The 25,932-nt window shown below is 59.5% G+C and overlaps 1 protein-coding gene across 1 annotated transcript; it reads right to left on the reverse strand.

Annotated features, from left to right (window-relative positions):
* Positions 1-753: 753 nt before the first annotated feature.
* LOC140108736 (sentrin-specific protease 3-like) lies at positions 754-25,359 on the reverse strand. Its single transcript, XM_072131928.1, has 11 exons — positions 24,973-25,359; positions 16,258-16,645; positions 13,077-13,277; positions 4,122-4,233; positions 2,602-2,749; positions 2,483-2,530; positions 2,282-2,359; positions 1,528-1,665; positions 1,235-1,318; positions 1,115-1,165; positions 754-1,032 (listed from the first exon to the last, which is right to left on the reverse strand). The coding sequence occupies exons 2-11, from the start codon at positions 16,634-16,636 to the stop codon at positions 922-924; spliced, it is 1,350 nt and encodes a 449-aa protein (XP_071988029.1). The 5' UTR covers positions 16,637-16,645; positions 24,973-25,359; the 3' UTR covers positions 754-921.
* Positions 25,360-25,932: the final 573 nt, after the last annotated feature.

Raw genomic sequence — 25,932 nt, forward strand, 5'->3', positions numbered from 1 at the left:
AGCTTTCTTATGTCCGACTACAGATCGCCAGGTGGACGACACCTTTAGGCTCTGCAGTCGTGGTTGACCGTGGCACCTAAAGAGTCAAAGAGCCAGATCGCGACCACAGCAATCCCAGCTGTCCGCGCAGAGGCGGTCACATACAGGCGGCCTCCCGATTCTGATCCCGTCTGATCTCCAGGACGTTGGGGAACGTCACGGTGGCCGAAACACAAACTCAACACGACGTTCCCCAACATCCTGGTGGCTTAAGGGGTTAAATACCTTTCGTGGCACAATGACATGGGGGAGGGGGGTCCTAAAGTGTTTTTTTTTTTATTGCGATTCATTTGTTTTTTCTGGATTGTCAATTTGAAAATCTTTTTTTAAAGTTTAAAAAAAACTTACCCGTACAACTTCTCCAAATTGACAGTTTCATCCAACTTTACCCACAATTCAATAGCGAACAATTGAACGGACAAGGGTTTTTTTTTAAATTTTTTTCTATAGAACATTTTTATTCATTTTTTATTTTTCTGTTTTCTGACAAAAAAACAAAACAAAAATCCTACAAATTTTTTTCCCCAGAAACAGTTTAAATAAGAAAAAAAAAAATACAAAAAACAACAAAAAAAAAAAAAAAATAGTACATGAAGAAGAAGAGGGGCTGCTTTCAGAAGGTCTGGACGTGGGCGGTCCGCTGGTACAAGGGAGGAGGGATGGGGGCTGGGATGGACCATGGAAAAGGGGGGGGGGGGGGGGGCATCTTGTTAAAAAAAAAAACAAAAAACCTGGACTCCACAAATCAATTTACAAGTGAAAGCTCAAAACGGAGCCTGTGCGGGGCGGGTGGTGGAGGACCCTCCGCAGTCCACGCATGGGGGGGGGGGGGGGGGGCAGTAACACGTCACAGAGGACCCTCGAGATCCTGGCTCAGTCCTTTCACATGGTCAACCTGCAGTGACACAGCTCCTTGTACATCTGGCGCCGGAGTTTTGGCATGTCCTGCTGCCCGAACGTGAACGGGAGCTCCAAGGCGAGGAATTTGCAGTACTGTCAGAGAGAGAACATGATGGGGCAAAGTTATGGTCAGCCGGGATGTGATAGACGACACGAGGAAGCAGAGAGCTCTCACCTGCAGCACAAACGCCCCACAGTCACTGTCGTTATTCTGCCGCGCAACATTCTGAAAAGTAAGAGAACCGTGAGCATTAACCCCGGGGCCCCCACCACTGCCTGACCTCTGACCACGTACCATTTTGAAGTATCCTTTCCAGCCATTAATAAACTCTGGTCGCTCCTTCTTCACCGCTTCAGCCTGGAGATATTTGGCTATGTGCTGGAAAGAGGAAGCGTTTTACGTTACCAAAGGGACACAACTTTCCTTTATATTGTTGTTTTGTGCAGGAAAGTGCTGGTGTAAAGCTGCACAGTGCACACTAACAGTAAAGAAAGTAACAGAAGCCTAGAGAGCGGGAAGGCTGCAGGCGGATACTGACCAGAAGACTCTACTACACAAGGCAGTACACTGATGGGGAGAGGACCTACCTTGGGGCAGCGCCTGTTCAGGGTGCGCTGGGAATCGAAGTAAGTAATGGTCCGCTTAGAGACGTCCACACAGACCAGAGACCAGTGGACCTCCAGGTGGATGGGGATCAACAGCAGCTGCTTACTGAAGATATCCACCTGCAAGCAAGAGGAGACGCTCAGGAACCCCAGCGGCCACGCGTCGTCACCAGCCCCCCCCCAGCGGCCACGCGTCGTCACCAGCCCCCCCCCAGCGGCCACGCGTCGTCACCAGCCCCCCCCCAGCGGCCACGCGTCGTCACCAGCCCCCCCCCCAGCGGCCACGCGTCGTCACCAGCCCCCCCCCAGCGGCCACGCGTCGTCACCAGCCCCCCCCCCAGCGGCCACGCGTCGTCACCAGCCCCCCCCCCCCCCCAGCGGCCACGCGTCGTCACCAGCCCCCCCCCAGCGGCCACCCTCCCAGAGCCCACGGCGGCGGCCGCCTCCCTCCCAGAGCCCACGGCGGCGGCCGCCTCCTCCCAGAGCCCACGGCGGCGGCGGCCGCCTCCCTCCCAGAGCCCACGGCGGCGGCGGCCGCCTCCCTCCCAGAGCCCACGGCGGCGGCGGCCGCCTCCCTCCCAGAGCCCACGTCGGCGGCGGCCGCCTCCCTCCCAGAGCCCACGGCGGCGGCGGCCGCCTCCCTCCCAGAGCCCACGGCGGCGGCCGCCTCCCTCCCAGAGCCCAAGTCTCCAGCTCTTATTAGGGCAGGATAGAAGTCGTGGACAATAATACTTACGTTTTTCGTCCACCTTTTGACTCCTTCATATCCTTTTGTCCTCAGTTTGTCATAAAAGAAACTGTTGAAGAAGTGAACCTGTCAGGAAAGAGACAGTGACAGATGAAAGGCAGGGCGAGGGGGTGACACTGAAAGGCACCGCATGGGGAGAGGGGCCAGGGCGGGGAGAGGGGCCAGGAGCAGCGAGGAAGCGACACTGACCTTGTCTGGGGCGGCGTCCATGACCAAGTCTCCGTACATGTTCATCACCTGAGAAGAGAAGACGTTACTCCACGTGTGACACACACGTCTCTACACTACAACTCCCATCATGTACTGACCTGGTCATTGAGCCAGTTCTGGCCGTACAGTGTTCCCAGGTCGTCCATGCTCAGCACGTGCCTCTTGTATGTAACACGGAAGCTGCGCACCAGGTTATTTCCGGGGAGACGCTGGTACGACTGGATGACGTGCTGGACCACCGCCCTCCTGCAGAACATCAACACACACGGTATACAGCGAGCCCAGTACCCGGAACAGACCCGTCCCGCACCTGCCCGGGACAGAGAGGAGGAGGAGGATGGGGGCCGCCCCGCACCTGCCCGGGACAGAGAGGAGGAGGAGGATGGGGGCCGCCCCGCACCTGCCCGGGACAGAGAGGAGGAGGAGGATGGGGGCCGCCCCGCACCTGCCCGGGACAGAGAGGAGGAGGAGGATGGGGGCCGCCCCGCACCTGCCCGGGACAGAGAGGAGGAGGAGGATGGGGGCCGCCCCGCACCTGCCCGGGACAGAGAGGAGGAGGAGGATGGGGGCCGCCCCGCACCTGCCCGGGACAGAGAGGAGGAGGAGGATGGGGGCCGCCCCGCACCTGCCCGGGACAGAGAGGAGGAGGAGGATGGGGGCCGCCCCGCACCTGCCCGGGACAGAGAGGAGGAGGAGGATGGGGGCCGCCCCGCACCTGCCCGGGACAGAGAGGAGGAGGAGGATGGGGGCCGCCCCGCACCTGCCCGGGACAGAGAGGAGGAGGAGGATGGGGGCCGCCCCGCACCTGCCCGGGACAGAGAGGAGGAGGAGGATGGGGGCCGCCCCGCACCTGCCCGGGACAGAGAGGAGGAGGAGGATGGGGGCCGCCCCGCACCTGCCCGGGACAGAGAGGAGGAGGAGGATGGGGGCCGCCCCGCACCTGCCCGGGACAGAGAGGAGGAGGAGGATGGGGGCCGCCCCGCACCTGCCCGGGACAGAGAGGAGGAGGAGGATGGGGGCCGCCCCGCACCTGCCCGGGACAGAGAGGAGGAGGAGGATGGGGGCCGCCCCGCACCTGCCCGGGACAGAGAGGAGGAGGAGGATGGGGGCCGCCCCGCACCTGCCCGGGACAGAGAGGAGGAGGAGGATGGGGGCCGCCCCGCACCTGCCCGGGACAGAGAGGAGGAGGAGGATGGGGGCCGCCCCGCACCTGCCCGGGACAGAGAGGAGGAAGGTGGCCGCCCCGCACCTGCCCGGGACAGAGAGGAGGAAGGGGGCCGCCCCGCACCTGCCCGGGACAGAGAGGAGGAGGAGGATGGGGGCCGCCCCGCACCTGCCCGGGACAGAGAGGAGGAGGAGGATGCGGGCCGCCCCGAACTTGCCCGCGACAGAGAGGAGGAGGATGGGGGCCGCCCCGCACCTGCCCGGGACAGAGAGGAGGAAGGGGGCCGCCCCGCACCTGCCCGGGACAGAGAGGAGGAGGATGGGGGCCGCCCCGCACCTGCCCGGGACAGAGAGGAGGAAGGTGGCCGCCCCGCACCTGCCCGGGACAGAGAGGAGGAAGGGGGCCGCCCCGCACCTGCCCGGGACAGAGAGGAGGAGGGGGCCCTGCACCTACCTGGATGGGGTGGAGAACGGCTGCTGGAACACATCTTCAAGTTTGTCCAACACCTCGTCGGTCCCCAGCGGGATGAGGCTGCCGTACGTCTGGAGAAATTGGTCTAGAATACCTGAAAGGAGACAATGGCGTCACTTACCTCAGGACAGACACTGCAGTAATCTAAAGCGACCCGCACAGACCGCCGCGCGCACCCCAGCGCCAGCACAGACCGCCGCGCGCACCCCAGCGCCAGCACAGACCGCCGCGCGCACCCCAGCGCCAGCACAGACCGCCGCGCGCACCCAGACCGCCGCGCGCACCCCAGCGCCAGCACAGACCGACGCGCGCACCCCAGCGCCAGCACAGACCGACGCGCGCACCCCAGCCCGCCGCGCGCACCCCAGCGCCAGCACAGACCGCCGCGCGCACCCCAGCACAAAACTGGCCGAACAGGGAAGAGTATCGCAGCGAGAAAGATGTCACCTCAGTCACCGATCTATCGCATCATCAAAGGAATCCAAGGAGAGAGGCTCCATTGTTACCAAAAGGTTCCAGGAGCCCAAGAAGGAGCAGCAAGCGCCAGGAGCGTCTCTTACAAGTGTCTCAGCTTGGGGATGGGGCTCCCAGCATCGCAGAGCTCAGGAATGGCAGCAGCAGGTGTGAGGCATCTGCACGCACTGTGACACTGCGGAGACTCCTGGAGCAAGGCCTGGTGTCCAGGAGGGCAGCACAGAAGCCGCTTCTCTCCAGGAACCATCAGGGGACAGACGGATATTCTGCAGGAGGTGCAGGGAGTGGACACTGAGGACTGGGGGACAGACGGATATTCTGCAGGAGGTGCAGGGAGTGGACGCTGAGGACTGGGGGACAGACGGATATTCTGCAGGAGGTGCAGGGAGTGGACGCTGAGGACTGGGGGACAGACGGATATTCTGCAGGAGGTGCAGGGAGTGGACGCTGAGGACTGGGGGACAGACGGATATTCTGCAGGAGGTGCAGGGAGTGGGCGCTGAGGACTGGGGGACAGACGGATATTCTGCAGGAGGTGCAGGGAGTGGGCGCTGAGGACTGGGGGACAGACGGATATTCTGCAGGAGGTGCAGGGAGTGGACACTGAGGACTGGGGGACAGACGGATATTCTGCAGGAGGTGCAGGGAGTGGACGCTGAGGACTGGGGGACAGACGGATATTCTGCAGGAGGTGCAGGGAGTGGACGCTGAGGACTGGGGAAGGGCATTGTCTCTGATGAATCCCCTTTCCGAGTGTTGGAGAAGACAAGGTGAGCGATGCCCCCAGTCCTGTCTCCTGCACCTGTAGTCTCCTGCAGCCATTCATGTGGGGGGGGGGTATCGCCTAATAACACCTCCATGGATAAAGAATGGAGCAGAATGTCCTCCAGGAGCCGCTTCTCCCGACCCTCCAGGAGCAGATGGTGATGAGCAGAGCCTCCTCCAGCATGATGGAGCACCCGCCATAAAGGGGAGAACTAAATGGTGCAGGGAACAGAACACAGAGATTCTGGGTCCATGGCCCGGGAACAGAACACAGAGATTCTGGGTCCATGGCCCGGGAACAGAACACAGAGATTCTGGGTCCATGGCCCGGAGACTCCCCGGATCTTATCCCATTGAGAACTTGTGGTCAATCATCAGGAGACGGGGGACAAACAAACCCAACACATTGTGACAGAATGCAGCAGTGATTGTGCAGGAATGGACGGCGATCAGTCAGGATCTGGTGCAGGAGGTGAGTGAGAGCTGCCAGGGAGAATTGCAGAGGTCCTGGAGAAGAAGGAGAGGTCCTGCAGATACTGACTGGCTGCAGTAACTCCTCCCACCTGACAATAAAAGCTTCTGCTCCCCATAATATGATTGCACTTGTATCTCTGGATGTGATAAACATCTGACAGAGCAGAGGGACACATCATGTGACAGGAGGAGATTGGGTCACTCTCAGGACTTATGGCCAGGACTGAAAGGGAAACAATGATTAACCAAAAGAAAGGCATCAGATGCACTGAGAGCGCCCCCTGCAGGGCCCCCGGGGGATGCAGTCACATCAATGACTGGCACGGAGCCTGGACACCAGGGAGGTCATATCTTACTGGGCTGCACTGCAATACACGATGGGAAGCTGTGCAAGGCATCCTGGGAAATGTAGTCTCTGCATGTACAAATATGCTGCAGGAATTACACAGAATCTGCTGAGACCAAAGGGACAAAGATTCCTGTAACCCACAACCAGCGACATCTGATTATTACTCCTCATTCCCAAAAGCCAGAAAATATACAGAACAGCAAAGGGGCGATCGTACTTAACAGTGGAAGCATTCACCAGCAGAATAGTGAGTGCAGCTCTGGGGTATAATACAGGAGGTAACTCAGGATCAGTACAGGATAAGTAATGTCATGTATGTACACAGTGACTGCACCAGCAGCAGAATAGTGAGTGCAGCTCTGGGGTATAATACAGGATGTAACTCAGGATCAGTACAGGATAAGTAATGTCATGTATGTACACGGTGACTGCACCAGCAGTAGAATAGTGAGTGCAGCTCTGGGGTATAACACAGGATGTAACTCAGGATCAGTACAGGATAAGTAATGTCATGTATGTACACAGTGACTGCACCAGCAGCAGAATAGTGAGTGCAGCTCTGGGGTATAATACAGGATGTAACTCAGGATCAGTACAGGATAAGTAATGTCATGTATGTACACAGTGACTGCACCAGCAGCAGAATAGTGAGTGCAGCTCTGGAGTATAATACAGGATGTAACTCAGGATCAGTACAGGATAAGTAATGTCATGTATGTACACAGTGACTGCACCAGCAGCAGAATAGTGAGTGCAGCTCTGGAGTATAATACAGGATGTAACTCAGGATCAGTACAGGATAAGTAATGTCATGTATGTACACAGTGACTGCACCAGCAGCAGAATAGTGAGTGCAGCTCTGGAGTATAATACAGGATGTAACTCAGGATCAGTACAGGATAAGTAATGTCATGTATGTACACAGTGACTGCACCAGCAGCAGAATAGTGAGTGCAGCTCTGGGGTATAATACAGGATGTAACTCAGGATCAGTACAGGATAAGTAATGTCATGTATGTACACAGTGACTGCACCAGCAGCAGAATAGTGAGTGCAGCTCTGGGGTATAATACAGGATGTAACTCAGGATCAGTACAGGATAAGTAATGTCATGTATGTACACAGTGACTGCACCAGCAGCAGAATAGTGAGTGCAGCTCTGGAGTATAATACAGGATGTAACTCAGGATCAGTACAGGATAAGTAATGTCATGTATGTACACAGTGACTGCACCAGCAGCAGCAGAATAGTGAGTGCAGCTCTGGGGTATAATACAGGATGTAACTCAGGATCAGTACAGGATAAGTAATGTCATGTATGTACACAGTGACTGCACCAGCAGCAGAATAGTGAGTGCAGCTCTGGGGTATAATACAGGATGTAACTCAGGATAAGTAATGTCATGTATGTACACAGTGACTGCATCAGCAGCAGAATAGTGAGTACAGCTCTGGGGTATAATACAGGATGTAACTCAGGATCAGTACAGGATAAGTAATGTCATGTATGTACACAGTGACTGCACCAGCAGCAGAATAGTGAGTGCAGCTCTGGGGTATAATACAGGATGTAACTCAGGATCAGTACAGGATAAGTAATGTCATGTATGTACACAGTGACTGCACCAGCAGCAGAATAGTGAGTGCAGCTCTGGGGTATAATACAGGATGTAACTCAGGATCAGTACAGGATAAGTAATGTCATGTATGTACACAGTGACTGCACCAGCAGCAGAATAGTGAGTGCAGCTCTGGAGTATAATACAGGATGTAACTCAGGATCAGTACAGGATAAGTAATGTCATGTATGTACACAGTGACTGCACCAGCAGCAGCAGAATAGTGAGTGCAGCTCTGGGGTATAATACAGGATGTAACTCAGGATCAGTACAGGATAAGTAATGTCATGTATGTACACAGTGACTGCACCAGCAGCAGAATAGTGAGTGCAGCTCTGGGGTATAATACAGGATGTAACTCAGGATAAGTAATGTCATGTATGTACACAGTGACTGCATCAGCAGCAGAATAGTGAGTACAGCTCTGGGGTATAATACAGGATGTAACTCAGGATCAGTACAGGATAAGTAATGTCATGTATGTACACAGTGACTGCACCAGCAGCAGAATAGTGAGTGCAGCTCTGGGTATAATACAGGAGGTAACTCAGGATCAGTACAGGATAAGTAATGTCATGTATGTACACAGTGACTGCACCAGCAGCAGAATAGTGAGTGCAGCTCTGGGGTATAATACAGGATGTAACTCAGGATCAGTACAGGATAAGTCATGTCATGTATGTACACAGTGACTGCACCAGCAGCAGAATAGCGAGTGCAGCTCTGGGGTATAATACAGGATGTAACTCAGGATCGGTACAGGATAAGTAATGTCATGTATGTACACAGTGACTGCACCAGCAGCAGAATAGCGAGTGCAGCTCTGGGGTATAATACAGGATGTAACTCAGGATCGGTACAGGATAAGTAATGTCATGTATGTACACAGTGACTGCACCAGCAGCAGAATAGTGAGTGCAGCTCTGGGGTATAATACAGGATGTAACTCAGGATAAGTACAGGATAAGTAATGTCATGTATGTACACAGTGACTGCACCAGCAGCAGAATAGTGAGTGCAGCTCTGGGGTATAATACAGGATGTAACTCAGGATCAGTACAGGATAAGTAATGTCATGTATGTACACAGTGACTGCACCAGCAGCAGAATAGTGAGTGCAGCTCTGGGGTATAATACAGGATGTAACTCAGGATCGGTACAGGATAAGTAATGTCATGTATGTACACAGTGACTGCACCAGCAGCAGAATAGTGAGTGCAGCTCTGGGGTATAATACAGGATGTAACTCAGGATCGGTACAGGATAAGTAATGTCATGTATGTACACAGTGACTGCACCAGCAGCAGAATAGTGAGTGCAGCTCTGGGGTATAATACAGGATGTAACTCAGGATCGGTACAGGATAAGTAATGTCATGTATGTACACAGTGACTGCACCAGCAGCAGAATAGTGAGTGCAGCTCTGGGGTATAATACAGGATGTAACTCAGGATCAGTACAGGATAAGTAATGTCATGTATGTACACAGTGACTGCACCAGCAGCAGAATAGTGAGTGCAGCTCTGGGGTATAATACAGGAGGTAACTCAGGATCAGTACAGGATAAGTAATGTCATGTATGTACACAGTGACTGCACCAGCAGCAGAATAGTGAGTGCAGCTCTGGGGTATAATACAGGATGTAACTCAGGATCAGTACAGGATAAGTAATGTCATGTATGTACACAGTGACTGCACCAGCAGCAGAATAGTGAGTGCAGCTCTGGGGTATAATACAGGATGTAACTCAGGATCAGTACAGGATAAGTAATGTCATGTATGTACACGGTGACTGCACCAGCAGTAGAATAGTGAGTGCAGCTCTGGGGTATAACACAGGATGTAACTCAGGATCAGTACAGGATAAGTAATGTCATGTATGTACACGGTGACTGCACCAGCAGCAGAATAGTGAGTGCAGCTCTGGGGTATAATACAGGATGTAACTCAGGATCAGTACAGGATAAGTCATGTCATGTATGTACACAGTGACTGCACCAGCAGTAGAATAGTGAGTGCAGCTCTGGAGTATAATACAGGATGTAACTCAGGATCAGTACAGGATAAGTAATGTCATGTATGTACACAGTGACTGCACCAGCAGCAGAATAGTGAGTGCAGCTCTGGAGTATAATACAGGATGTAACTCAGGATCAGTACAGGATAAGTAATGTCATGTATGTACACAGTGACTGCACCAGCAGCAGAATAGTGAGTGCAGCTCTGGGGTATAATACAGGATGTAACTCAGGATCAGTACAGGATAAGTAATGTCATGTATGTACACAGTGACTGCACCAGCAGCAGAATAGTGAGTGCAGCTCTGGGGTATAATACAGGATGTAACTCAGGATCAGTACAGGATAAGTAATGTCATGTATGTACACAGTGACTGCACCAGCAGCAGAATAGTGAGTGCAGCTCTGGAGTATAATACAGGATGTAACTCAGGATCAGTACAGGATAAGTAATGTCATGTATGTACACAGTGACTGCACCAGCAGCAGCAGAATAGTGAGTGCAGCTCTGGGGTATAATACAGGATGTAACTCAGGATCAGTACAGGATAAGTAATGTCATGTATGTACACAGTGACTGCACCAGCAGCAGAATAGTGAGTGCAGCTCTGGGGTATAATACAGGATGTAACTCAGGATAAGTAATGTCATGTATGTACACAGTGACTGCATCAGCAGCAGAATAGTGAGTACAGCTCTGGGGTATAATACAGGATGTAACTCAGGATCAGTACAGGATAAGTAATGTCATGTATGTACACAGTGACTGCACCAGCAGCAGAATAGTGAGTGCAGCTCTGGGTATAATACAGGAGGTAACTCAGGATCAGTACAGGATAAGTAATGTCATGTATGTACACAGTGACTGCACCAGCAGCAGAATAGTGAGTGCAGCTCTGGGGTATAATACAGGATGTAACTCAGGATCAGTACAGGATAAGTAATGTCATGTATGTACACAGTGACTGCACCAGCAGCAGAATAGTGAGTGCAGCTCTGGGGTATAATACAGGATGTAACTCAGGATCAGTACAGGATAAGTAATGTCATGTATGTACACAGTGACTGCACCAGCAGCAGAATAGTGAGTGCAGCTCTGGGGTATAATACAGGATGTAACTCAGGATCGGTACAGGATAAGTAATGTCATGTATGTACACAGTGACTGCACCAGCAGCAGAATAGTGAGTGCAGCTCTGGGGTATAATACAGGATGTAACTCAGGATAAGTACAGGATAAGTAATGTCATGTATGTACACAGTGACTGCACCAGCAGCAGAATAGTGAGTGCAGCTCTGGGGTATAATACAGGATGTAACTCAGGATCGGTACAGGATAAGTAATGTCATGTATGTACACAGTGACTGCACCAGCAGCAGAATAGTGAGTGCAGCTCTGGGGTATAATACAGGATGTAACTCAGGATCGGTACAGGATAAGTAATGTCATGTATGTACACAGTGACTGCACCAGCAGCAGAATAGTGAGTGCAGCTCTGGGGTATAATACAGGATGTAACTCAGGATCGGTACAGGATAAGTAATGTCATGTATGTACACAGTGACTGCACCAGCAGCAGAATAGTGAGTGCAGCTCTGGGGTATAATACAGGATGTAACTCAGGATCGGTACAGGATAAGTAATGTCATGTATGTACACAGTGACTGCACCAGCAGCAGAATAGTGAGTGCAGCTCTGGGGTATAATACAGGATGTAACTCAGGATCGGTACAGGATAAGTAATGTCATGTATGTACACAGTGACTGCACCAGCAGCAGAATAGTGAGTGCAGCTCTGGGGTATAATACAGGATGTAACTCAGGATCGGTACAGGATAAGTAATGTCATGTATGTACACAGTGACTGCACCAGCAGCAGAATAGTGAGTGCAGCTCTGGGGTATAATACAGGATGTAACTCAGGATCGGTACAGGATAAGTAATGTCATGTATGTACACAGTGACTGCACCAGCAGCAGAATAGTGAGTGCAGCTCTGGGGTATAATACAGGATGTAACTCAGGATCAGTACAGGATAAGTAATGTCATGTATGTACACAGTGACTGCACCAGCAGCAGAATAGTGAGTGCAGCTCTGGAGTATAATACAGGATGTAACTCAGGATCAGTACAGGATAAGTAATGTCATGTATGTACACAGTGACTGCACCAGCAGCAGAATAGTGAGTGCAGCTCTGGGGTATAATACAGGATGTAACTCAGGATCAGTACAGGATAAGTAATGTCATGTATGTACAGTGACTGCACCAGCAGCAGAATAGTGAGTGCAGCTCTGGAGTATAATACAGGATGTAACTCAGGATCAGTACAGGATAAGTAATGTCATGTATGTACACAGTGACTGCACCAGCAGCAGAATAGTGAGTGCAGCTCTGGGGTATAATACAGGATGTAACTCAGGATCAGTACAGGATAAGTAATGTCATGTATGTACACAGTGACTGCACCAGCAGCAGCAGAATAGTGAGTGCAGCTCTGGGGTATAATACAGGATGTAACTCAGGATCAGTACAGGATAAGTAATGTCATGTATGTACACAGTGACTGCACCAGCAGCAGAATAGTGAGTGCAGCTCTGGAGTATAATACAGGATGTAACTCAGGATCAGTACAGGATAAGTAATGTCATGTATGTACACAGTGACTGCACCAGCAGCAGAATAGTGAGTGCAGCTCTGGGGTATAATACAGGATGTAACTCAGGATCAGTATAGGATAAGTAATGTCATGTATGTACACAGTGACTGCACCAGCAGCAGAATAGTGAGTGCAGCTCTGGAGTATAATACAGGATGTAACTCAGGATCAGTACAGGATAAGTAATGTCATGTATGTACACAGTGACTGCACCAGCAGCAGAATAGTGAGTGCAGCTCTGGAGTATAATACAGGATGTAACTCAGGATCAGTACAGGATAAGTAATGTCATGTATGTACAGTGACTGCACCAGCAGCAGAATAGTGAGTGCAGCTCTGGAGTATAATACAGGATGTAACTCAGGATCAGTACAGGATAAGTAATGTCATGTATGTACACAGTGACTGCACCAGCAGCAGAATAGTGAGTGCAGCTCTGGAGTATAATACAGGATGTAACTCAGGATCAGTACAGGATAAGTAATGTCATGTATGTACACAGTGACTGCACCAGCAGCAGAATAGTGAGTGCAGCTCTGGGGTATAATACAGTACATGTGGGGTCGGTAGGTGACTCACTCTGCACACAGGCCACGTGCTCCTCGGTTAGTGCCGGGGTCGGGGCCTCCTTCTCGGTGCTGGGGCTTAGTCCTCCATGGCTGTGCGGTCCATTTGGGGCGGTTCCGTCCTGTGTCTGGATGCTGCACACGTTGCTGATGAGGATGGCATCGGACTCCGCAGGAAGAGGGGAGAAACCGTTGGGGAGTCCGAGTGCTGGACCTGGCGATGAGAAGCAGAGGATGATGGGGGGAAGAGGGGGAGGGGGCGAGGGGCAGAGGATGATGGGGGGGGGGGGCGCGAGGGGCAGAGGATGATGGGGGGGGGGGCGCGAGGGGCAGAGGATGATGGGGGAGGGGGGGGCGAGGGGCAGAGGATGATGGGGGGGGCGAGGGGCAGAGGATGATGGGGGGGGCGAGGGGCAGAGGATGATGGGGGGGGCGAGGGGCAGAGGATGATGGGGGGGGCGAGGGGCAGAGGATGATGGGGGGGGGCGAGGGGCAGAGGATGATGGGGGCGGCGAGGGGCAGAGGATGATGGGGGCGGCGAGGGGCAGAGGATGATGGGGGGGGGCGAGGGGCAGAGGATGATGGGGGGGCGAGGGGCAGAGGATGATGGGGGGGGGCGAGGGGCAGAGGATGATGGGGGGGGGGGCGAGGGGCAGAGGATGATGGGGGGGCGAGGGGCAGAGGATGATGGGGGGGGCGAGGGGCAGAGGATGATGGGGGGGGCGAGGGGCAGAGGATGATGGGGGGGGCGAGGGGCAGAGGATGATGGGGGCGGCGAGGGGCAGAGGATGATGGGGGCGGCGAGGGGCAGAGGATGATGGGGGGGGGCGAGGGGCAGAGGATGATGGGGGGGGGCGAGGGGCAGAGGATGATGGGGGGGGGCGAGGGGCAGAGGATGATGGGGGGGGCGAGGGGCAGAGGATGATGGGGGCGGCGAGGGGCAGAGGATGATGGGGGGGGGCGAGGGGCAGAGGATGATGGGGGGGGCGAGGGGCAGAGGATGATGGGGGGTGTAGAGGGGCAGAGGATGATGGGGGGTGTAGAGGGGCAGAGGATGATGGGGGGGGCGAGGGGCAGAGGATGATGGGGGGGGCGAGGGGCAGAGGATGATGGGGGGGGCGAGGGGCAGAGGATGATGGGGGGGGGGGCGAGGGGCAGAGGATGATGGGGGGGGCGAGGGGCAGAGGATGATGGGGGGGGGGCGAGGGGCAGAGGATGATGGGGGGGGCGAGGGGCAGAGGATGATGGGGGGGGGCAGAGGATGATGGGGGGGGGGGGCGAGGGGCAGAGGATGATGGGGGGCGAGGGGCAGAGGATGATGGGGGGCGAGGGGCAGAGGATGATGGGGGGCGAGGGGCAGAGGATGATGGGGGGGGCGAGGGGCAGAGGATGATGGGGGGGCGAGGGGCAGAGGATGATGGGGGGGGGGGCGAGGGGCAGAGGATGATGGGGGGGGGGGCGAGGGGCAGAGGATGATGGGGGGCGAGGGGCAGAGGATGATGGGGGGGGCGAGGGGCAGAGGATGATGGGGGGGGGCGAGGGGCAGAGGATGATGGGGGGGGCGAGGGGCAGAGGATGATGGGGGGGGGCAGAGGATGATGGGGGGCGAGGGGCAGAGGATGATGGGGGGCGAGGGGCAGAGGATGATGGGGGGCGAGGGGCAGAGGATGATGGGGGGCGAGGGGCAGAGGATGATGGGGGGCGAGGGGCAGAGGATGATGGGGGGCGAGGGGCAGAGGATGATGGGGGGCGAGGGGCAGAGGATGATGGGGGGCGAGGGGCAGAGGATGATGGGGGGGCGAGGGGCAGGAGGATGATGGGGGGGCGAGGGGCAGAGGATGATGGGGGGGGGTGAGGGGCAGAGGATGATGGGGGGGGTGAGGGGCAGAGGATGATGGGGGGGGTGAGGGGCAGAGGATGATGGGGGGGGGTGAGGGGCAGAGGATGATGGGGGGGGGTGAGGGGCAGAGGATGATGGGGGTGAGGGGCAGAGGATGATGGGGGTGAGGGGCAGAGGATGATGGGGGTGAGGGGCAGAGGATGATGGGGGTGAGGGGCAGAGGATGATGGGGGTGAGGGGCAGAGGATGATGGGGGTGAGGGGCAGAGGATGATGGGGGTGAGGGGCAGAGGATGATGGGGGGGGGGCGAGGGGCAGAGGATGATGGGGGGGGGGCGAGGGGCAGAGGATGATGGGGGGGGGGCGAGGGGCAGAGGATGATGGGGGGGGGGCGAGGGGCAGAGGATGATGGGGGGGGGGCGAGGGGCAGAGGATGATGGGGGTGGGGGCAGAGGATGATGGGGGGCGAGGGGCAGAGGATGATGGGGGGGGCGAGGGGCAGAGGATGATGGGGGGGGCGAGGGGCAGAGGATGATGGGGGGGGGCAGAGGATGATGGGGGCGAGGGGCAGAGGATGATGGGGGGGGGGCGAGGGGCAGAGGATGATGGGGGGCGAGGGGCAGAGGATGATGGGGGGCGAGGGGCAGAGGATGATGGGGGGCGAGGGGCAGAGGATGATGGGGGGCGAGGGGCAGAGGATGATGGGGGGCGAGGGGCAGAGGATGATGGGGGGCGAGGGGCAGAGGATGATGGGGGGCGAGGGGCAGAGGATGATGGGGGGCGAGGGGCAGAGGATGATGGGGGGCGAGGGGCAGAGGATGATGGGGGGCGAGGGGCAGAGGATGATGGGGGGCGAGGGGCAGAGGATGATGGGGGGCGAGGGGCAGAGGATGATGGGGGGCGAGGGGCAGAGGATGATGGGGGTCGAGGGGCAGAGGATGATGGGGGGGTCGAGGGGCAGAGGATGATGGGGGGGCGAGGGGCAGAGGATGATGGGGGGGCGAGGGGCAGAGGATGATGGGGGGCGAGGGGCAGAGGATGATGGGGGGCGAGGGGCAGAGGATGATGGGGGGCGAGGGGCAGAGGATGATGGGGGGCGAGGGGCAGAGGATGATGGGGGTGAGGGGCAGAGGATGATGGGGGGCGAGGGGCAGAGGATGATGGGGGGCGAGGGGCAGAGGATGATGGGGGGCGAGGGGCAGAGGATGATGGGGGCGGCGAGGGGCAGAGGATGATGGGGGGGGGCGAGGGGCAGAGGATGATGGGGGGGGGGGGGCGAGGGGCAGAGGATGATGGGGGGCGAGGGGCAGAGGATGATGGGTGGTGTAGAGGGAGTACATGCAGCGGGCACTTACCTGCGTCTTCCTCCGCTATGTGATTGGCCAGTGCCGCCTCCTCCATGCGTCGGGCCTTCCCCATGTCCAGGCCTGCGGATCCTCCTCCCCTGCGGGCCCCCACGCGCCTCCGACGGCCCCCCAGGCTGCCCCATAGCTTCCAGTGGAAGGGCAGGGAGATTGTCCTCTTGTAGAGGCGCAGGTAGAGGGAGCGCAGGAAGCGCAGGCGCTGTCTCCGGCCTCGGCGCTGGCGCGGGGGGGGCCTGCACCTCTTCACCTCCTCCTCCTCCTCCTCTTCCCAGCAGTCGTCCTCCCGGAGGCTGAAGAGCGGCTCCTGCTTCCCAGGGAAGAGGGGGCCATCAAAGGGGGGCAGATGACGCTGGACCGGGGTGTGCCTCATCGTGGGGAGCTGCAACACAAAACGGGGAGCACCAGATTACCAAGAGACACCGGGGAACATGGCATCATGGGGGGCAGCAGGGGACTGGGACACATGAGGGCAGAACATAAGGGGGTACAGCAAGGAGGGGGCAGTGTATAACGAGATCTCCTGCCCCATAACACTGTGCCCCCCAGCCTTGTGGGGGCAGGAGATCTCGGGGGGGGGGGGGGGGGGACAGCCTTGTGGGGGCAGGAGATCTCGGGGGGGGGGGGGGGACAGCCTTGTGGGGGCAGGAGATCTCGGGGGGGGGGGGGACAGCCTTGTGGGGGCAGGAGATCTCGGGGGGGGACAGCCTTGTGAGGGCTGGAGATCTCGGGGGGGGGGGGGGACAGCCTTGTGGGGGCAGGAGATCTCGGGGGGGGGACAGCCTTGTGAGGGCTGGAGATCTCGGGGGGGGGGACAGCCTTGTGGGGGCAGGAGATCTCGGGGGGGGACAGCCTTGTGGGGGCTGGAGATCTCGGGGGGGGACAGCCTTGTGGGGGCTGGAGATCTCGGGGGGGGGGGAACGGCCTTGTGGGGGCAGGAGATCTCGGGGGGCACAAGATCTCGGGGGGGGGGGGGGAGACAGCCTTGTGGGGGCAGGAGATCTCGGGGGGGGAACGGCCTTGTGGGGGCAGGAGATCTCGGGGGGGCACAGCGTTGTGGGGGCAGGAGATCTCGGGGGGGGACAGCCTTGTGAGGGCTGGAGATCTCGGGGGGGGGGGACAGCCTTGTGGGGGCAGGAGATCTCGGGGGGGGACAGCCTTGTGAGGGCTGGAGATCTCGGGGGGGGGACAGCCTTGTGGGGGCTGGAGATCTCGGGGGGGGGGGAACGGCCTTGTGGGGGCAGGAGATCTCGGGGGGCACAAGATCTCGGGGGGGGGGGGGGAGACAGCCTTGTGGGGGCAGGAGATCTCGGGGGGGCACAGCGTTGTGGGGGCTGGAGATCTCGGGGGGGGACAGCCTTGTGGGGGCTGGAGATCTCGGGGGGGGGGGAACGGCCTTGTGGGGGCAGGAGATCTCGGGGGGCACAAGATCTCGGGGGGGGGGGGGGGGGAGACAGCCTTGTGGGGGCAGGAGATCTCGGGGGGGCACAGCGTTGTGGGGGCAGGAGATCTCGGGGGGGGAACGGCCTTGTGGGGGCAGGAGATCTCGGGGGGGCACAGCGTTGTGGGGGCAGGAGATCTCGGGGGGGGACAGCCTTGTGGGGGCAGGAGATCTCGGGGGGGCACAGCGTTGTGGGGGCAGGAGATCTCGGGGGGGACAGCCTTGTGGGGGCAGGAGATCTCGGGGGGGGACAGCCTTGTGGGGGCAGGAGATCTCGGGGGGGGACAGCCTTGTGGGGGCAGGAGATCTCGGGGGGGGACAGCCTTGTGGGGGCAGGAGATCTCGGGGGGGGACAGCCTTGTGGGGGCAGGAGATCTCGGGGGGGGACAGCCTTGTGGGGGCAGGAGATCTCGGGGGGGGACAGCCTTGTGGGGGCTGGAGATCTCGGGGGGGGGAACGGCCTTGTGGGGGCAGGAGATCTCGGGGGGGGGGGGGCACAGCGTTGTGGGGGCAGGAGATCTCGGGGGGGGGCACAGCGTTGTGGGGGCAGTAGATCTCGGGGGGCACAGCGTTGTGGGGGCAGTAGATCTCGGGGGGCACAGCGTTGTGGGGGCAGTAGATCTCGGGGGGCACAGCGTTGTGGGGGCAGTAGGTCTCGGGGGGCACAGTGTTGGTGGGGCAGGAGATCTCGGGGGGCACAGTGTTGTGGGGGCAGTAGATCTCGGGGGGCACAGTGTTGTGGGGGCAGTAGATCTCGGGGGGCACAGTGTTGTGGGGGCAGTAGATCTCGGGGGGCACAGTGTTGTGGGGGCAGTAGATCTCGGGGGGCACAGTGTTGTGGGGGCAGTAGATCTCGGGGGGCACAGTGTTGTGGGGGCAGTAGGTCTCGGGGGGCACAGTGTTGGTGGGGCAGTAGATCTCGGGGGGCACAGTGTTGGTGGGGCAGTAGATCTCGGGGGGCACAGTGTTGGTGGGGCAGTAGATCTCGGGGGGCACAGTGTTGTGGGGGCAGTAGATCTCGGGGGGCACAGTGTTGTGGGGGCAGTAGATCTCGGGGGGCACAGTTGGTGGGGCAGTAGATCTCGGGGGGGGGCAGTAGATCTCGGGGGGCACAGTGTTGGGGGCAGTAGATCTCGGGGGGCACAGTGTTGGGGGCAGTAGATCTCGGGGGGCACAGTGTTGGGGGCAGTAGATCTCGGGGGGCACAGTGTTGGGGGCAGTAGATCTCGGGGGGCACAGTGTTGGGGGCAGCAGGCAGTAGATCTCGGGGGGCACAGTGTTGTGGGCAGTAGATCTCGGGGGGCACAGTGTTGTGGGGGCAGTAGATCTGGGGGGGGGACAGCCTTGTGGGGGCAGGAGATCTGGGGGGGGACAGCCTTGTGGGGGCAGGAGATCTCGGGGGGGGACAGCCTTGTGGGGGCAGGAGATCTGGGGGGGGACAGCCTTGTGGGGGCAGGAGATCTCGGGGGGCACAGTGTTGTGGGGGCAGGAGATCTCGGGGGGCACAGTGTTGTGGGGGCAGGAGATCTCGGGGGGCACAGTGTTGTGGGGGCAGGAGATCTCGGGGGGCACAGTGTTGTGGGGGCAGGAGATCTCGGGGGGCACAGTGTTGTGGGGGCAGGAGATCTCGGGGGGCACAGTGTTGTGGGGGCAGGAGATCTCGGGGGGCACAGTGTTGTGGGGGCAGGAGATCTCGGGGGGCACAGTGTTGTGGGGGCAGGAGATCTCGGGGGGCACAGTGTTGTGGGGGCAGGAGATCTCGGGGGGCACAGTGTTGTGGGGGCAGGAGATCTCGGGGGGCACAGTGTTGTGGGGGCAGGAGATCTCGGGGGGCACAGTGTTGTGGGGGCAGGAGATCTCGGGGGGCACAGTGTTGTGGGGGCAGGAGATCTCGGGGGGCACAGTGTTGTGGGGGCAGGAGATCTCGGGGGGCACAGTGTTGTGGGGGCAGGAGATCTCGGGGGGCACAGTGTTGTGGGGGCAGGAGATCTCGGGGGGCACAGTGTTGTGGGGGCAGGAGATCTCGGGGGGCACAGTGTTGTGGGGGCAGGAGATCTCGGGGGGCACAGTGTTGTGGGGGCAGGAGATCTCGGGGGGCACAGTGTTGTGGGGGCAGGAGATCTCGGGGGGCACAGTGTTGTGGGGGCAGGAGATCTCGGGGGGCACAGTGTTGTGGGGGCAGGAGATCTCGGGGGGCACAGTGTTGTGGGGGCAGGAGATCTCGGGGGGCACAGTGTTGTGGGGGCAGGAGATCTCGGGGGGCACAGTGTTGTGGGGGCAGGAGATCTCGGGGGGCACAGTGTTGTGGGGGCAGGAGATCTCGGGGGGCACAGTGTTGTGGGGGCAGGAGATCTCGGGGGGCACAGTGTTGTGGGGGCAGGAGATCTCGGGGGGCACAGTGTTGTGGGGGCAGGAGATCTCGGGGGGCACAGTGTTGTGGGGGCAGGAGATCTCGGGGGGCACAGTGTTGTGGGGGCAGGAGATCTCGGGGGGCACAGTGTTGTGGGGGCAGGAGATCTCGGGGGGCACAGTGTTGTGGGGGCAGGAGATCTCGGGGGGCACAGTGTTGTGGGGGCAGGAGATCTCGGGGGGCACAGTGTTGTGGGGGCAGGAGATCTCGGGGGGCACAGTGTTGTGGGGGCAGGAGATCTCGGGGGGCACAGTGTTGTGGGGGCAGGAGATCTCGGGGGGCACAGTGTTGTGGGGGCAGGAGATCTCGGGGGGCACAGTGTTGTGGGGGCAGGAGATCTCGGGGGGCACAGTGTTGTGGGGGCAGGAGATCTCGGGGGGCACAGTGTTGTGGGGGCAGGAGATCTCGGGGGGCACAGTGTTGTGGGGGCAGGAGATCTCGGGGGGCACAGTGTTGTGGGGGCAGGAGATCTCGGGGGGCAGGAGATCTCGGGGGGCACAGTGTTGTGGGGGCAGGAGATCTCGGGGGGCACAGTGTTGTGGGGGCAGGAGATCTCGGGGGGCACAGTGTTGTGGGGGCAGGAGATCTCGGGGGGCACAGTGTTGTGGGGGCAGGAGATCTCGGGGGGCACAGTGTTGTGGGGGCAGGAGATCTCGGGGGGCACAGTGTTGTGGGGGCAGGAGATCTCGGGGGGCACAGTGTTGTGGGGGCAGGAGATCTCGGGGGGCACAGTGTTGTGGGGGCAGGAGATCTCGGGGGGCACAGTGTTGTGGGGGCAGGAGATCTCGGGGGGCACAGTGTTGTGGGGGCAGGAGATCTCGGGGGGCACAGTGTTGTGGGGGCAGGAGATCTCGGGGGGCACAGTGTTGTGGGGGCAGGAGATCTCGGGGGGCACAGTGTTGTGGGGGCAGGAGATCTCGGGGGGCACAGTGTTGTGGGGGCAGGAGATCTCGGGGGGCACAGTGTTGTGGGGGCAGGAGATCTCGGGGGGCACAGTGTTGTGGGGGCAGGAGATCTCGGGGGGCACAGTGTTGTGGGGGCAGGAGATCTCGGGGGGCACAGTGTTGTGGGGGCAGGAGATCTCGGGGGGCACAGTGTTGTGGGGGCAGGAGATCTCGGGGGGCACAGTGTTGTGGGGGCAGGAGATCTCGGGGGGCACAGTGTTGTGGGGGCAGGAGATCTCGGGGGGCACAGTGTTGTGGGGGCAGGAGATCTCGGGGGCACAGTGTTGTGGGGGCAGGAGATCTCGGGGGGCACAGTGTTGTGGGGGCAGGAGATCTCGGGGGGCACAGTGTTGTGGGGGCAGGAGATCTCGGGGGGCACAGTGTTGTGGGGGCAGGAGATCTCGGGGGGCACAGTGTTGTGGGGGCAGGAGATCTCGGGGGGCACAGTGTTGTGGGGGCAGGAGATCTCGGGGGGCACAGTGTTGTGGGGGCAGGAGATCTCGGGGGGCACAGTGTTGTGGGGGCAGGAGATCTCGGGGGGCACAGTGTTGTGGGGGCAGGAGATCTCGGGGGGCACAGTGTTGTGGGGGCAGGAGATCTCGGGGGGCACAGTGTTGTGGGGGCAGGAGATCTCGGGGGGCACAGTGTTGTGGGGGCAGGAGATCTCGGGGGGCACAGTGTTGTGGGGGCAGGAGATCTCGGGGGGCACAGTGTTGTGGGGGCAGGAGATCTCGGGGGGCACAGTGTTGTGGGGGCAGGAGATCTCGGGGGGCACAGTGTTGTGGGGGCAGGAGATCTCGGGGGGCACAGTGTTGTGGGGGCAGGAGATCTCGGGGGGCACAGTGTTGTGGGGGCAGGAGATCTCGGGGGGCACAGTGTTGTGGGGGCAGGAGATCTCGGGGGGCACAGTGTTGTGGGGGCAGGAGATCTCGGGGGGCACAGTGTTGTGGGGGCAGGAGATCTCGGGGGGCACAGTGTTGTGGGGGCAGGAGATCTCGGGGGGCACAGTGTTGTGGGGGCAGGAGATCTCGGGGGGCACAGTGTTGTGGGGGCAGGAGATCTCGGGGGGCACAGTGTTGTGGGGGCAGGAGATCTCGGGGGGCACAGTGTTGTGGGGGCAGGAGATCTCGGGGGGCACAGTGTTGTGGGGGCAGGAGATCTCGGGGGGCACAGTGTTGTGGGGGCAGGAGATCTCGGGGGGCACAGTGTTGTGGGGGCAGGAGATCTCGGGGGGCACAGTGTTGTGGGGGCAGGAGATCTCGGGGGGCACAGTGTTGTGGGGGCAGGAGATCTCGGGGGGCACAGTGTTGGTGGGGCAGGAGATCTCGGGGGGCACAGTGTTGGTGGGGCAGTAGATCTCGGGGGGCACAGTGTTGGTGGGGCAGTAGATCTCGGGGGGCACAGTGTTGGTGGGGCAGTAGATCTCGGGGGGCACAGTGTTGGTGGGGCAGTAGATCTCGGGGGGCACAGTGTTGGTGGGGCAGTAGATCTCGGGGGGCACAGTGTTGGTGGGGCAGTAGATCTCGGGGGGCACAGTGTTGGTGGGGCAGTAGATCTCGGGGGGCACAGTGTTGGTGGGGCAGTAGATCTCGGGGGGCACAGTGTTGGTGGGGCAGTAGATCTCGGGGGGCACAGTGTTGGTGGGGCAGTAGATCTCGGGGGGCACAGTGTTGGTGGGGCAGTAGATCTCGGGGGGCACAGTGTTGGTGGGGCAGTAGATCTCGGGGGGCACAGTGTTGGTGGGGCAGTAGATCTCGGGGGGCACAGTGTTGGTGGGGCAGTAGATCTCGGGGGGCACAGTGTTGGTGGGGCAGTAGATCTCGGGGGGCACAGTGTTGGTGGGGCAGTAGATCTCGGGGGGCACAGTGTTGGTGGGGCAGTAGATCTCGGGGGGCACAGTGTTGGTGGGGCAGGAGATCTCGGGGGGCACAGTGTTGGTGGGGCAGGAGATCTCGGGGGGCACAGTGTTGGTGGGGCAGGAGATCTCGGGGGGCACAGTGTTGGTGGGGCAGGAGATCTCGGGGGGCACAGTGTTGGTGGGGCAGGAGATCTCGGGGGGCACAGTGTTGGTGGGGCAGGAGATCTCGGGGGGCACAGTGTTGGTGGGGCAGGAGATCTCGGGGGGCACAGTGTTGGTGGGGCAGGAGATCTCGGGGGGCACAGTGTTGGTGGGGCAGGAGATCTCGGGGGGCACAGTGTTGGTGGGGCAGGAGATCTCGGGGGGCACAGTGTTGGTGGGGCAGGAGATCTCGGGGGGCACAGTGTTGGTGGGGCAGGAGATCTCGGGGGGCACAGTGTTGGTGGGGCAGGAGATCTCGGGGGGCACAGTGTTGGTGGGGCAGGAGATCTCGGGGGGCACAGTGTTGGTGGGGCAGGAGATCTCGGGGGGCACAGTGTTGTGGGGGCAGGAGATCTCGGGGGGCACAGTGTTGTGGGGGCAGGAGATCTCGGGGGGCACAGTGTTGTGGGGGCAGGAGATCTCGGGGGGCACAGTGTTGTGGGGGCAGGAGATCTCGGGGGGCACAGTGTTGTGGGGGCAGGAGATCTCGGGGGGCACAGTGTTGGTGGGGCAGTAGATCTCGGGGGGCACAGTGTTGGGGGAGCAGTAGATCTCGGGGGGCACAGTGTTGGGGGAGCAGTAGATCTCGGGGGGCACAGTGTTGGGGGAGCAGTAGATCTCGGGGGGCACAGTGTTGGGGGAGCAGTAGATCTCGGGGGGCACAGTGTTGGGGGAGCAGTAGATCTCGGGGGGCACAGTGTTGTGGGGGCAGGAGATCTCGGGGGGCACAGTGTTGTGGGGGCAGGAGATCTCGGGGGGCACAGTGTTGTGGGGGCAGGAGATCTCGGGGGGCACAGTGTTGTGGGGGCAGGAGATCTCGGGGGGCACAGTGTTGTGGGGGCAGGAGATCTCGGGGGGCACAGTGTTGTGGGGGCAGGAGATCTCGGGGGGCACAGTGTTGTGGGGGCAGGAGATCTCGGGGGGCACAGTGTTGGTGGGGCAGTAGATCTCGGGGGGCACAGTGTTGTGGGGGCAGGAGATCTCGGGGGGCACAGTGTTGTGGGGGCAGGAGATCTCGGGGGGCACAGTGTTGTGGGGGCAGGAGATCTCGGGGGGCACAGTGTTGTGGGGGCAGGAGATCTCGGGGGGCACAGTGTTGTGGGGGCAGGAGATCTCGGGGGGCACAGTGTTGTGGGGGCAGGAGATCTCGGGGGGCACAGTGTTGGTGGGGCAGTAGATCTCGGGGGGCACAGTGTTGTGGGCAGGAGATCTCGGGGGGCACAGTGTTGTGGGGGCAGTAGATCTCGGGGGGCACAGTGTTGTGGGGGCAGTAGATCTCGGGGGGCACAGTGTTGGGGGCAGTAGATCTCGGGGGGCACAGTGTTGGGGGCAGTAGATCTCGGGGGGCACAGTGTTGGGGGCAGTAGATCTGGGGGGCACAGTGTTGGTGGGGCAGTAGATCTCGGGGGGCACAGTGTTGTGGGGGCAGTAGGTCTCGGGGGGCACAGTGTTGTGGGCAGTAGATCTCGGGGGGCACAGTGTTGGTGGGGCAGGAGATCTCGGGGGGCACAGTGTTGTGGGGGCAGGAGATCTCGGGGGGCACAGTGTTGGGGGCAGGAGATCTCGGGGGGCACAGTGTTGGTGGGGCAGGAGATCTCGGGGGGCACAGTGTTGGTGGGGCAGGAGATCTCGGGGGGCACAGTGTTGGTGGGGCAGGAGATCTCGGGGGGCACAGTGTTGGTGGGGCAGGAGATCTCGGGGGGCACAGTGTTGGGGGCAGTAGATCTCGGGGGGCACAGTGTTGGGGTCAGTAGATCTCGGGGGGCACAGTGGGCAGTACTATCAGGGCTCGGTGTACAATGGGGCTTCGGGCTGGGGCCCCGTGCTGTGCTCCTCCCCGGGGCCCCGCACTCACACGTCTGCGGCTGCTGCTCTCCAGGGCCCCCCGCGTCCTCTCATCCCCTCCTCTGGTCGCCGGGCCGCGCTTTTTTCTCGCTGTCGTCGTCGGTCGGGCTGTCGCAGTTCAGTGACGTCACACAGTCGCGCTGACACCTCCTGGAGGGAGGGGACCAGATCACTATGGTAACACCGCCCCCTCCCGGATGTGCCGCCATCTTTGTTCCCTATCACTGCGGCAGTAAGAGCGGGTGCATGGAGCCGGCGCCATCTTGGTCCTCTCACCCGGTCCCACTGAGGCAGCTTCTAAACACGGGTCACAGTTTCCGGGCCGTGAGTCCGGGGCGGCGGCGGTTACGTGCAGGGTGAGCTGAGGCAGCGGCGGCGAAACACAATGCGGTGTACAGGTCACGAGGAGCCGGCGCCATCTTGGTACACCCAGAGAAGCGGCACGTGCTCCGCTATTGTCTCCCTCACGCTCCACTGCGGACCACGTGCTCTGGTACTTAGTCATGTGACCTGTACCCATGGAAACTACAATCTGATTTCCAACATCTCTGGGAAACAGATCAGTGTATGAGGGGGGTATATATCAGTGTATGAGGGGGGTTATATATCAGTGTATGAGGGGGGGTATATATCAGTGTATGAGGGGGGTATATATCAGTGTATGAGGGGGGGTATATATCAGTGTATGAGGGGGGGTATATATCAGTGTATGGGGGGGTATATATCAGTGTATGAGGGGGGTATATATCAGTGTATGAGGGGGGTATATATCAGTGTATGAGGGGGGTATATATCAGTGTATGAGGGGGGTATATATCAGTGTATGAGGGGGGGTATATATCAGTGTATGGGGGGGTATATATCAGTGTATGAGGGGGGGTATATATCAGTGTATGAGGGGGGGTATATATCAGTGTATGAGGGGGGTATATATCAGTGTATGAGGGGGGTATATATCAGTGTATGAGGG

Source organism: Engystomops pustulosus, unplaced genomic scaffold (assembly GCF_040894005.1).
Source record: "Engystomops pustulosus unplaced genomic scaffold, aEngPut4.maternal MAT_SCAFFOLD_176, whole genome shotgun sequence".
NCBI lineage: Eukaryota > Metazoa > Chordata > Amphibia > Anura > Leptodactylidae > Engystomops > Engystomops pustulosus.